The sequence below is a fragment of the Balaenoptera musculus genome, chromosome 14 (assembly GCF_009873245.2).
Source record: "Balaenoptera musculus isolate JJ_BM4_2016_0621 chromosome 14, mBalMus1.pri.v3, whole genome shotgun sequence".
NCBI classification, from domain to species: Eukaryota; Metazoa; Chordata; class Mammalia; order Artiodactyla; family Balaenopteridae; genus Balaenoptera; species Balaenoptera musculus.
Genome location: NC_045798.1, coordinates 28694921 through 28708600, shown reverse-complemented (window position 1 = coordinate 28708600; position 13680 = coordinate 28694921). Strand labels below are relative to the sequence as shown.

The following is a 13680-nucleotide window of genomic DNA, read 5'->3' as shown; positions in this document are numbered from 1 at the left end:
ATTATATCTTGATTTTTCTCATGTTTAGACAATTTCTGCCTTTTCCTTCAGACTCTAAATTATTAATTGAAAAAAAGCTGGCATACTGAAATAGTGTTTATTAGTTCACTTAAAATTGCCTTAATAGGCTTCAAAGATACAGTTTTTTACCATGTTTTAAAATGAGGTAGTGCTATTCGTTTTTATTTGAAGATGTACTCCTTTCTAAAGATTTTTATTAATGACAATCAGTATTTGACTTAAGCAATATGTTAAAACAATGCATATCATAACTCAGGTATTAAAAAATTTCTCTTTTTGTGGACTTTATTACCTTTATTAGCTTAAGCTTGAATTTGTCCACATTTAAAAAATTTTTAAATATTTAAATTTCCTTAGTGAAATTTGTATTTTTATGTATTAGAAAAACAGAAGGCTTGCTGGAGAAATAAAATGAAATGATGACTTTCTTCCTAGGAAGAAAATATAGATGCCCAGAACACTTCAGCTGCCCTAGGGGATACATCGTGGGGAACTTCAGTCAATTATGGTCTGTTGAGGAGATCACTTAGCACATCAGATTTGGACAAAGACGATGCCACTTATTTACGTCTGTCTTTAGGAGAGTTCTTTGCTCAAAGGTCTGAAGCTCTCGGTTGCCTTGGTGGTGGTTACAATGTGAAAAGAGTAAGTACCATGTGTGCTAGAAGTGGTTAAATTCACTTGCCCTTCTGTTTTGAAGGTTATGATGGTGTAGCTAGATCAGAGTATCTTTAAAGCAGAGACAGAATAGGGACTCCGTGGTGGAATAGTGGTAAAAAGCTTCGGTTTTATAGTGTCTGTACCCTGACTGCAGTCCTAGCTCTGTCTTTTAACTAGTTCTGTGGCATGGCACAATGTATTTAACTCCTCTGTGCCTTGATTTTCCAATTTCTAGAATGGAATACTGTCTTACAGGGTTTTGTGGGGGATACTGTGATGGTGCGCGTACAGCGTTTAGCACGGCCTCAAGTGCATTAAGTACTCCATCCCTGTTAGTTGCTGTTTCATTGGTTGCTGATGTTATATCATTGGTTGTGGGAAGAATTCAAAGATTCATTTTTTAAACCTCTGGTCTAAAAACATGTTTTGAAATATAGGAGTGTTTTGGTTTTTTAAGATGTACATGTAAAAAGTTTTAAATGCAAGTGATAGTGGTAGATTGTATGAAGGAGTGAGGAGAAGCTGTGTCTCCTGTGGGGGTCAGAGCGGTGTCTGAGGAGGGGCACTGGGGTGATGCCTGAATGGTGGGGAGGAGGCAGCGTGTTCCCAGAAAAGTCTTGGAGGCGGGAGCTGGAGGGCATATCGGAGGAGCAGAGAGCAGGCCCACAGCTCGTGTGAGTGGGCTTCGGGTCAGTGGTCTGATGGTAGAAGTAGACACGGACCAGGTCATGATGGGGCCCTTGCAGGGCTCGGGTTCATCTCAAGGGAACTGGGAAGATGTGCTTGGAGGCAGGGTGCCCGGCCCATCTCCAGGTGTGACAGGAGCTGGGTGAAGGAGGTTCCTGAGCCTCAGAGGAGGAGAAGCAGGCAGAGGTTTAGCACGTGGAGGAGATGCCATGAAGGCCGAGGCCTGGGATGGCAGTATGGAAACAGAAAAGTTCTAGGGTTCAGGATTTCCTCTGGAGGTAGAGTCGAAGGACCTGTTGGTGAATTCCATGTAGGGACATAGTGCTGTCGGAGGGAGTATGTATTAAAATAGGATTTCACTAAGAGTATAATTTTAAGCAGCTAGGGTGTTAGAAATTGACTTACAGGAAAATTTGAAACTGAACTGTGGGTCCTGTCTATGCAGTGAATTAAAAAATGAGAGTAAATACTTAGGCAGATTTTTCTGCCTGGATGAATTGGTTTTGACATTATGAGAGAAGTTGAAGCGTAACTGAATTCCTTTCTGAACAGCTGGACAAAACACCACACACTGGAAAGATGGATCTGTCATTTTGTATTAGTTATGAAATGTTACTTGGTTCAGGCAGCTGGATCAAGGGAGGAAATCCTTGAGTGAAGATTGATTGAAAATTGATTGCATTAGCGAATTTGCTTTTCAGGTCTATCCTGAGAGCTCTGGAAGGAAGCCAGGTGGGAATTCCCTGCCCTTGAGCAAGGTCCTTGAATGTGACCTTCTGAACGCTCATCTAGGGCAGTAGGAATGTATCTCATCTTAATACAGATTTTCAAGGACATATTTATTGTGTAAAATAAAATACCCTTGTAAGTACTGTAAGTTCCAGTAAGGCAGGAAGTTTTATATCTTTTTTCTCACTGACTTGTCACTGATGATTATTACCAGTGCCTGACACATAGCAGGTGCTCAGTAACAATTACTGGAGGAACAAAGTGTCATTTCTGGGTTGCTTTAATTTGGATTTCTTAGTAAGCGCAAATTATTTGACAATATTCGTTCTGATGATTAAAGATAGCTAGCAGTAAGGAAATAAAAGGTCCTGTCTGGACTTGTAAAGTTCATTTCTAGTAATTCATGTTAATTTTTTTGGTTTTTTTTTTGTTTTTGGCTGCGTCGGGTCTTGATGCGGCACGCGGGCTTCTCTCTAGTTGCGGCATGTGGGCTCAGTAGTTGTGCTGCAGGGTCTTAGTTGCCCTGTGGCATGTGAGATCTTAGTTCCCTGACCAGGGATCGAACCCGTGTCCCCTGCGTTGGAAGGTGGACTCTTAACCACTGGACCACCAGGGAAGTCCCAACTTACGTTTAAATGGAAAAATCAGAATCATTTTGTTGAAATAATTTTAGCTAGGTTACCACTATTAGGATAGAATAGTCTAGAATTTCTCAAAGCAGTTGCAAATTAAGGAAATAATTGGCATGTTTATTTTGTAGCCATCATTTGGTTATTTTATTAGATCACCAGAGAAGAGAGAACCTATTGCTCTAATAAGAAAATCAGATGTGTCAAGAAGTAATTTGGAAAAAGAAATGGCTCAGCTTAACCATGGTCTATTTTCAGGTAATGGATTAAATGAAGTTTTTTTTTAACCTGTAAGTTAGTGGTTGTGTGATCATGTTCTTTATGCGGAAGAAAGTAATGTATATACCACTTTGAATTTTTTGAGTATTAGTTACAGATTTGATTTTTATATAACTTCACATTGCCTTTTCAATCTAAAGTAGAAACAAGTCAGCCAAAATTCACCTAAATCCTTTTGTAAAAACAAAAGTAAATGAAATATAATCTGTTCAAGTGGTTGGGTTAACTTTGGCCTACTGAACTACTGAATTAATGAATTATAGCTACTATATTTATTATTTAGGTGGACTTTTAAAGAGGAGTTTTCAGATTTGGACTGTGATAGTATAAATATGATAACTATCTGTGATGAATATTTAAAATCAGACTTTCTTGGTTAACATAACAATTATCAAGCAGCTACTTTTTGCTAGTATAATGCCTCGTGCATTGTATCATGAAATTGTATAAAATGTGCTTTAGTCCTTAAAGAGCCTATATTCCAGTGGGGGATGGGGGGGTTGGGATATTTAGTGGTCCTTATCCCACGGATTGTTTCTGTGAGATAGTGTATAGATGTAAGTTGAATATTACATGTTTTCTACAGGAGATTTAAAGGCACAGCTAAGTGAAGGATCAGTTACACTTCAGGCTGAAGAACTGGAGAGTATTTCACAAGTGGATGAAAATGATGTGACATTAACTGCCAATAAAGGGAAAACAGAGGTATTTTAAGCCTTTCATGAAGGAAAGCTAAAACCTCGCTGTCATAATTCTCATACAAGATCAAGATAAAGTCACGTAAAAAATGCATAACATTTTTCTTACTCAATTTTATTACAAGTATCCTTTAAATATTATCAGCATACAATAAATGTACGAAGACTTTATAAAACAAACTTACAGTCAGTGAGTTATCACAGCTTATACACCCATGTACACCCCAGGTCAGGAAAGAGAGCGTTGCCCACAGCCCAGGAGCCATTTTTTTGTTCCTCCTGAACGCTAGTTCCTCCTGTCTGACCTATGACACTGTAACAGTTTCACCCGTTTGTGAAGTTTATATACAAGAAATCATGTAGTAGCATATATATATATATTTTTTTTTAATATAAATTTATTTTATTTGTTTATTTTTGGCTGTGTTGGGTCTTTGTTGCTGCTTGCGGGCTTTTCTCTAGCTGCGAGCAGGGGCTACTCTTCGTTGCGGTGAGCGGGGGCTACTCTTTGTTGCGGTGCGTGGGCTTCTCATTGCATTGCGGTGGCTTCTCTTGTTGTGGAGCACAGGTTCTAGGCACGTGGGCTTCAGTAGTTGTGGCTCGTGGGCTCTAGAGTGCAGGCTCAGTAGTTGTGGCGCACAGGCTTAGTTGCTCCATGGCATGTGGGATCTTCCCAGACCAGGGATTGAACCTGTGTCCCCTGCATTGGCAGGTGGATTCTTAACCACTGTGCCACCAGGGAAGTCCCAGTAGCATATATTTTTCTTCGTTTTTTTCCACTTACGTTTGCAAGATGCAACTGTGATAAGTATAATAGCTAATTTTCATTGCTGTGTAGTATTCTATTATGAATATTCTGTCGTTGATATATTCACCCTAATGTTGATGGATATTTGGGATCTGTCTTATGTCAATATGACACTGTTAAAATAGTGTAGTTTTATAGTAGGTCTTGATATCTAGTAGAATAAGTCTTCCCCTCTTATTTTTCTTTAAAAGTATCTTGGCTGTTCTTGTTCCTTTACATTCACATATATATTTTAAAGTCAGATTGTCATCTTTCACAACCAGCTAGCAACCCTGCTGAGCTTTAAGTTGGGATTGTGTTTAATCTATAGAACGGTGAAATTGACATCTTTATAATATTGAATCTTCTAATCCATGAAGATTACATGTCCCTCCATTTAGGTTCTAATTTCTGTCTGTATTTTATGGGGCTTTTTTGTGCAGAGATTTTAACACATCATTTGTTAGATTTCTTTCTGAATTGTTTGAAATGGTATTTTAATATTATCTTTCTGAACTTAATTTTCCCTTTGTTGTGGCCAAACAGAAATACATGTTTTTTAATATACTCACCTTATATCCAGCAAGTGTGCTAAATTCATTTTTATTTATGGATTCTTTGGATTTTTCTGTATATGCACTTATATTATCTGAGAATAACAACAGTTCCTTTCTAATTTTTATACCTTCATTTCTTTGTCTAGCCTTACTTGACTGCATCTTAGAACAGTGAGTAGAAGTGGTAATGTTGGATTTCCCTGACTCAGAGGGAAAACTTTTGAGTAGTATTTTGTCTTTAAATTTGATGGATGCTCTAGGTTTTTATTTATCATCAGATTTTTAAAATTCCCTTCTAATTTTTGTTTGCTAGTTTTATTTTAATTTGTAAAGAGGTTGAATTTTGTCCAGTGCTGTTTTGCATCTGTCTAGGTGAACATGAGTTTTCTCTTCTTTTGGTGATGTGGTGAGTTACATTACATGGTTTTGAATATTAAAGCTGCTCTTCTCCACTTGGGTCATGATACATTATCGTTTTTATAGATGGTTGGATTCAGTTTGATAATAATTTATTTATAATTTTGCATATGTGTTCACAAGTGGGTTGATGCTCTTTCTTATAATGTCCTTGTTTGGTTTTGGTACCAAGGTTTTGCCGGTTTCATTTTTTTTTTTTTTTTTTAATTTTTCAAATTTTATTATAATTATTTCTTTTCTATGAGTGGCAATATTTTTTTTTTTTACTTTTGAAAAGCCAATTTACTTTGCATATTACTGACTAGAAGGGCTACTTTTTTAAAAAAAAGTAAAATAAATTTTCATTGAGGTGAAATTCACATAATATTAAATTAACCATTTTAAAGTGAACAATCCAGTGATATATAGGACGTTTACAGTGTTGTGCAATCACCACCTCTACCCAGTTCCAAAATATTTTCATGACCCCAAGAGGAAAGCCTATACCCATTAAGAAATTGCCCCTTCATAGCCCCATTTTCTACCCCCTGGCAACCACCAATCTGCATTTGTCCCCATGGGTTTATTTCTTTGGGATATTTTATATAAATAAAATCATATGTTACCTTTTGCATCTGGCTTCTTTCACGTAACATAATATTTTTAATATATGTCCATGGTGAAGCACATTATCAGTACTTCATTCCTTTCTCTGGACGAATAATATTCTGTAGTGTGTATATACCACCATTTGTTTATCCATTTATCCAGTGATGGCCATTGGTCTCATTTTTCTTATTTTCTGGAAGTTTTTTGTCAGACATACTAATTTTTTTAAATTAATTAATTATTTTTGGCTGTGTTGGGTCTTCGTTGTTGCGTGCTGGCTTTCTCTGGTTGCGTCGAGCAGGGACTACTCTTCGTTGCGGTGCGCAGGCTTCTCCTTGTGGTGACTTCTCTTGTTGCAGAGCACGGGCTCTAAGCGTGCGGGCTTCAGTAGTTGTGACACGTGGGCTCCAGTAGTTGTGGCTCGCGGGCTCTAGAGCACGGGCTCTAGAGTGCAGGCTCAGTAGTTGTGGCTCACGGGCCTAGTTGCTCCGCGGCATGTGGGATCTTCCCAGACCAGGGCTCGAACCCGTGTCCCCTGCATTGGCAGGCAGATTCTCAACCACTGCACCACCAGGGAAGCCCCTCTAACTTCTTGAAATGAATGCTTAGCTTAATTTTTCTGCCTTTTTGCTTTGCTTACATAAGCATCTGATGGAATAAATTTCCTTTTTTTTGGCCACGCCACACGGTTTGCGGGATGTTCCCTGACCAGGGATTGAACCCGGGCCACAGCAGTGAAAGCTCCAAATCCTAACCAGTAGACCACCAGGGAACTCCTAAATGTCCCTGAAAGCAGGGATTTTGTGGCATCCCCTACTTTCTTTTTTCATCTCATATGTTTTGATGTCATATTTTCGTTATTCTGTTCATTGTATTTTCTAATTTCTCTGGCCCATCAGTTTTTGGAAGTGTATTGCTTAGTTTCCAAACATTTGGGGATTTTCCACATTTTAAAATATTGATTCTAGGCAGTTGTACTGTAGTCAGAATTTTTGGTTTTAGTCCTTTGAAATTTGTTGAGACATGATATATGGCTCAGCATTTGTTCAGTTTTTGAAAATGTTTTCTCTGCACGTGAGAGGAATGCCTATCATGTAACTGTATGTCATTTAGGTGAAATTTATTAAATCATGATGATTAAACTGTATTTTTAAATTGTTGTGCTTGTTCTTTCAGTTACTTAGGTATTAAAATCTCGTACTGATTGTGGATTTGTCTGTTGTTTATTATAGTCTGCCAGTATTTGCTTTAAAATTTTTGAGGCTGTATTTTTCAAGGTACAAGCGTATTAGAATTCTTCTCTCCTGGTGAATCAAACCTTTTATCATTGTGCGTGACTGCGTTTGTCTGTAGTGGTGCTTTATGCACCACTTTATGTTAAGTCTAGTTTGATATTAACATAATTAATACCAGTTTTCTTTTAGTTAGTGTTTGCATGTTATATCTGTTTCTGTTATTTTACTTTTAACCTTTCTATAGCCTTGTATTGAATATTTTAGCTGTTTCTCTTATTAAAACATAGCGTTGGATTTTATTTTTCAATTTCTCATGATCCTTCTTTCCACTTACATTTACTGGAGCTACCAATATATGGGGATTTAAATCTGCTCTCTTTATGCACTCTATTTCACCTAGACATTGCTATTTTTCTTTTTTGTATTCTTTTGGATTGCTGAAGTATTTTATATTCCAGTTTTCTTCCTCTATTAATTTGGTAACTATATGTTTTCCTATTATTTTGGTTACCCAAGAAATTATAACCTGTCTCCTTCATTTACTAATGTTTAATAAAAATAGGGTTTTTTTGGTTTTCTTTACCTCTTCCTTAACATTACAAGGACCATAAAACATTCAGTTTACTTCACTCTAGTCTTATAAGCGCCTATTGTTTTATATTTTAATTCTGTATTTAAACACCATAAGACATTATGATGATGTTGATGGTGATTACTGTTATTACATACAACCAATATGTATCTCTGACCTTCCATTTAAGATTAGTTTTCTTTTGCTTGAAGAATACCCTTACAATTTCGTTTTGTAAGAGGCTACTGGTAATGAATCCTCCGCTTTTGTCAGTCTGAAAATATCTTTATTTCACCTTTATTTATTTATTTATTTATTTTACTTTTTTTTTTTTTAATGTAGTTGGCACCTTTTTTTTTTTTAATAAATTTATTTATTTATTTATTTATTTTTGGCTGTGTTGGGTCTTCGCCTCTGCGCGAGGGCTTTCTCCAGTTGTGGCGAGCGGGGGCCACTCCTCACCGCCGCGGCCTCTCTTGTTGCAGGGCACAGGCTGCAGACGCGCAGGCTAAGTAGTTGTGGCTCACGGGCCTAGTTGTTCTGTGGCATGTGGGATCCTCCCAGACCAAGGCTCGAACCCGTGTCCCCTGCATTGGCAGGCAGACTCTCAACCACTGCGCCACCAGGGAAGCCCTCACCTTTATTTTTGAAGCATATTTTATTTGGTGTATGTTCATTAACAAGTATGTTAGACTTTCTCAGTATCTTTTGTGTTTTCTGTTCTGTTGTGTTTTTTGTTTCTCTTTCATTCTGGATATTTTTTTCAGACTTCTCTTCCAAGTCTGATTCTTTTTTCAGTTGTGTCCAATTTGTTGTTAAACCTGTCCATTGGATTCTTTTTTTTAAATTTATTTTTGGCTGCGTTGGGTCTTCATTGCTGCGCGCAGGCTTTCTCTAGTTGCGGCAAGCGGGGGCTACTCTTTGCTGCAGTGCGTGGGCTTCTCATTGCGGTGGCTTCTCTTGTTATGGAGCACGGGCTCTAGGCGTGTGGGCTTCAGTAGTCGTGGCTCAGGGGCTTTAGAGCGCAGGCTCAGTAGTTGTGGTGCATGGACTTTGTTGCTCCGTGGCATGTGGGATCTTCCTGGACCAGGGCTCGAACCTGTGTCCCCTGCATTGGCAGGCAGATTCTTAACCACTGCACCACCAGGGAGGCCCCCTGTCCATTGGATTCTTAATTTTTTATTGTATTTTTTAATTACAGAATTTACATTTAGTTCTTTCTTGATAATTTCTAGTCTTCTGTTGAGTTCTCAGTGGTGTTTTTAATTTCTTAAGTATGTTTTAGATTTTAGATTTAGATGTGTTTTAGACTCTGATAATCCATTGTCTGCATGCCCCACAGTTGTCTTTTTCTGTGATGTGGGCCACATTACCTTGGAACATTGTGTGTCATTCATTGATAGAGGAGTGGACTATTACAGGAAAAGTTGCTGAAATATTTGAGGCCATGGGAGATCTTCCAGACAGGATTTTTGGCTGCTTCTGAGCGAGGAATAGTAGCAGTCTCAGGTCGCTTTAATTCAGTTATTGGGATTGAGCTGATTGGAGCTGGGCCTCTGGTCCTCCTGAAGGCCACCTTTACTCCTAGGGAGTAGCCCTCTGTGGTCTTGTCCTAAAGCATGGATGTTTACCATGGTCACCACCTTCCCCTCATCACTGGCAGACTCTGAACCTGATTTTTGTACCGTTACTCCCATAAGAGCAGCTTTTCTTAGCTTCTTTTTTATTTTTTTTATTTTTTTAAAAATTTATTTATTTATTTACTTATGGCTGTGTTGGGTCTTCGTTTTCTGTGCAAGGGCTTTCTCCAGTTGTGGCAAGTGGGGGCCACTCTTCATCGCGGTGCGCGGGCCTCTCACCATAGTGGCCTCTCTTGTTGCAGAGCACAGGCTCCAGACGCGCAGGCTCAGTAATTATGGCCCACGGGCCCAGTTGCTCCGCGGCATGTGGGATCTTCCCAGACCAGGGCTCGAACCCGTGTCCCCTGCATTGGCAGGCAGATTCTCAACCACTGCGCCACCAGGGAAGCCCTTAGCTTCTTTTTAAAATATTATTTTTTAAAAAAATTTCTTAGCTTTTTAAGCTTCCTGATGTCTTAGCAGTAGCCTCTTCCTGAAGCAGCTCCCCTGGGGCAGAGCATTCCCAGGACTGGGCTCACCTCTCTGGGATTCTATCTTCTCTTGGATTTTGGCCCCATAGTTTTTTATTCCTTTTTTGGCTCTCCAGCACCTTCTAAGAGATGTTTTCAGATATGCTGTCTAATTGCTCTCAGCAAGAGTTGGTTTGCATCACTTAGTCTGCTATTACTAGAGGCAGAAGTCTTAATTTGCATTTTTAAAATATTGCTTTGCTGTTGGTTCCATTTCATTATTTTACCCATGGTTTCTATTTATGTCTTGCTTATAAATAATTCTAACAATTGAATGAAATTACCAAGAATCATAATTGCAGTCACTGTGGCTCAATGGCTTCTCAATTTCAGTATTTTAATTTTTTGGTTTTAAATTATTTTCTGATTCAGTTTTAGCATTTCTTTAACTCCTGAAGGGTTTTTTTTTGAACAACTGATGATCCGATTTTGTAAGTGACCGAGTACTCTACAAATCAAGTTGATAGCAGCTGTCTTTTTTCATTAGGAGGTTTAACTGGTATACCATTAATTTCTTGCTGCTGTCAGATCTTATGTAGCACTTACAGATAAAGATTAAACTAATATGTGCTTGTCCATGGAGCTGATGTGAACTTTCTCATTTCTAGGACACTTCCCTCATCAACAGCAAACCCCAGAGACGCACAGGCGAACTGCCTAGCAGTGGTGATTCTGTGCTGAGGATAAGCACCATTGCTTCCGCCATCGCAGATGCATCAGTGAACACTGACCCCTCCCAGCTTGCCGCCATGATCAAGGCACTTTCAAATAAAACCCGAGAGAAGACTTCTCAGGACGATGGTAAACAAAAGCACTGTTCGGCTGTGTCTCATTTCTTACCTAATGAGCTGGAAAAAAGTAATGGATCCAGCGCATTTGATATGGAAAAATACCTTAAAAAAACAGAAATTAGTAGATATGAAAGTGGATTGGACAACTTTTCAAGAGCTGGTGTGTCTGATATTTGGGATTTATCTTTGTCCAAAGAACGGATTACACATGACATCCATGCAGTGGACCTGGGTGCTACTAGCATAAGTGTAAGGGAGCCAGAAGAAGACACAGCAGCTGGTTTTTATGGTGAAAGTGGAGAGAGCGTGGACCAGGCATCACTGAGAACGATAAACTCTTCAAATTCAGTTCTTACAAATACGGGAGAGAGACAGGGTGCAGGGGTTGATGTGAAGACACATTCCATTGACCATAAATTACCAGATTCCGGTGACGGTGAAAAAGCTGCCTCCGTATCCATTCCAGCCCTTGATAGCTCATTAGTCAGGAACCCCAGGGTAGCATCCCTCTGGCTGTCAGAAGAGCATGAAGACACACAGAATAGTAGAGAATATCAGAGGCAAAATGAGTATGTTAGTGAGAAAAGTAACAGTGAAAAGCATGTGACTTTTGAAAACCATTCCATAATCTCACCTAAAAGTGTTGGTAAGTGTCAGAGTAATTGGTCACATTCAAAAAATTACACAGAGTGTTTTTTTTTTCTGTTCTCATTGGAAAATACACCTTTCTGGTAGATTTGAAAAATCCCTCTCCTGAGTGTGGTGGACATGGCTCGGAGGACGACCAGGATAGCTTCAGACCTTCCACTTCTCCACTGAGTCATTCTTCTCCTAGTGAGATTTCTGGAAATAGTTTATCAGGGTAGGTGCTTAACCTTTCTTTTTTTTTTTTTAAGTAATAAAATACATGCTCGGTGTAGGAAAATTGGAACAGTGTAAAGAAAATTAGTCACCTATAGCTTCATCTCTCAGAGGTAACCGTTATAAATATTTTGTGAATTTCTTTCAAGACATTTTTCTTTGCAAATTTTCATACCCTGCTTTTTTCACTTATTAAAATAATTCCTGCATTTAAAAGAAAGTTAATGTTATAGACTGCATAATGAATCTGTCACAGTTTATTTGGTGCTTCTGGTGGATACTGGTGATACTTACTATATTTTACCTTTTTTTTTTTTTTTTTTGCCATTTTAATGATACTGAGATGAACAACTTTGCTCATAAAATTTTTTCTGTGTTTTAACTGATTTCCTCAGAAGTGAAATGACCAAGTCAGGGATAAGAATATTTTCAGGCTCTCTGGATTAGCAAACTGTTTTCTAAAAGAGTCTTAAAGACTTGCACTCTTACCATCTGTGTTTGTTGAAGGTGTGCATTCTACTGTTTTCTTTTTTTTTTTTTTTTTTTTTAAATTTTATTTATTTTATTTATTTATGGCTGTGCTGGGTCTTCGTTTCTGTGCGAGGGCTTTTCTCTAGTTGTGGCAAGTGGGGGCCACTCTTCATCACGCTGCGCGGGCCTCTCACTATCGCGGCCTCTCTTGTTGCGGAGCACAGGCTCCAGACGTGCAGGCTCAGTAATTGTGGCTCACGGGCCTAGCTGCTCCGCGGCATGTGGGATCTTCCCAGACCAGGGCTCGAACCCGTGTCCCCTGCATTGGCAGGCAGATTCTCAACCACTGCGCCACCAGGGAAGCCCATTCTACTGTTTTCTTATCAGCGTTTTAAATAACTTTTAATTTTGGATTTTTTTTTATCTTACTGTATTAATTTGTGTTCTTAATACTAATGAGATTGAAAAGTGCTTTTTCAAAGGTTAGGATAAGAATCCTAACATTTTACATGTTTTAACACAACCTGTAGGGTAACTTAAGCTTCAAGTTATAAGACCTTTTTAATTTTTCAAAAATACCTTAAGTCAACATTGTTTCAAAAGTTTACACATATACAAGTATATGTGTGTGTCCATAGAACTTTGAACAGTGTGAATGTAATGCTTTATCAGATGTGTCTGTGTATTTGTGTATAAATGTGCACGTGTGTGTGTTTCCCTCCATTAAGCTCTTTGTCTGCCTCGTTCTCCAGTCCTCTCACCAGGAGCTGCTGTTGCTGGTTTCTTAGGTTTCCTTCTGGTCTTTGTGCACATACACAGATATGAGTGTATATTCTTATTTTCATCCCTCTTTATAGTCAATAGAGGGTCCTTTACACACTTCTTATGTTTTGCTACACAAGGTTACTTATCCCAGCCTTATCTGTATTACAGTCACTTTGCACGCATGCAGATGTATTACAGGATAAATTCTTGGAAATGAGATTGTTAGGTCAAAGAGTATATGCATTCACGTTCCTATTTAAGTTAGTACAACCCCTCTGTAGAGGTTGTGTTAGTTTAATTTTCCACCAACAATTTAGGAAAGAGCTTGTTTCCCACAACCTCACCAACAGAATGTTTATCCAACTTTTTGTTGACAGTCTGATAGGTGAAAAAAAACTATATCAGTATAACTTTAAATCATGAGTGATGATGAGCATCTTTTCCTTTATATTTCCTTTTATATCATATATCTATTCATGTTTGTTGCCCATTTTTCTCATGGACTGTTAGTCTTTTTTGTCTCCATTTCTCGGAGCCCTTGACGTATTAGGGAGAGTGGGTAGCCCTTTGTTTGTGACATGAGTTATACAGTTCCTAGTCTTTAGAAGGTTTTTTTCCTTTCTTGTATTTTTTGCTCTCCCAGATACTTAGCTCTAGCTTACCCACACCATTTCTGATGAATATGCAAAATCCAGGAGCAGCTTGGGAAACACATAATAGGTAACTTGGATATCAAATATAATTTCAATTTGTTTCAAAATATTGAACATTTATGATAATTCTAC

The 13680-nt window shown here is 38.5% G+C and overlaps 1 protein-coding gene across 5 annotated transcripts in view; it reads left to right on the top strand.

Moving 5' to 3' along the window:
- The window catches only part of CEP192 (centrosomal protein 192), a 94297-nt gene that overhangs the window by 32208 nt on the left and 48409 nt on the right, over window positions 1-13680 (top strand). For 3 of the 5 annotated variants that reach the window (XM_036823975.1, XM_036823972.1, XM_036823971.1), the window contains 5 exons: window positions 457-666; window positions 2858-2984; window positions 3592-3710; window positions 10616-11444; window positions 11534-11660. In XM_036823975.1, coding sequence (XP_036679870.1) covers window positions 457-666; window positions 2858-2984; window positions 3592-3710; window positions 10616-11444; window positions 11534-11660 — 1412 coding nt within the window. The remainder of the gene's footprint in view (window positions 1-456; window positions 667-2857; window positions 2985-3591; window positions 3711-10615; window positions 11445-11533; window positions 11661-13680) is intronic. The other 2 variants (XM_036823976.1, XM_036823974.1) reach the window with 2 other exon arrangements.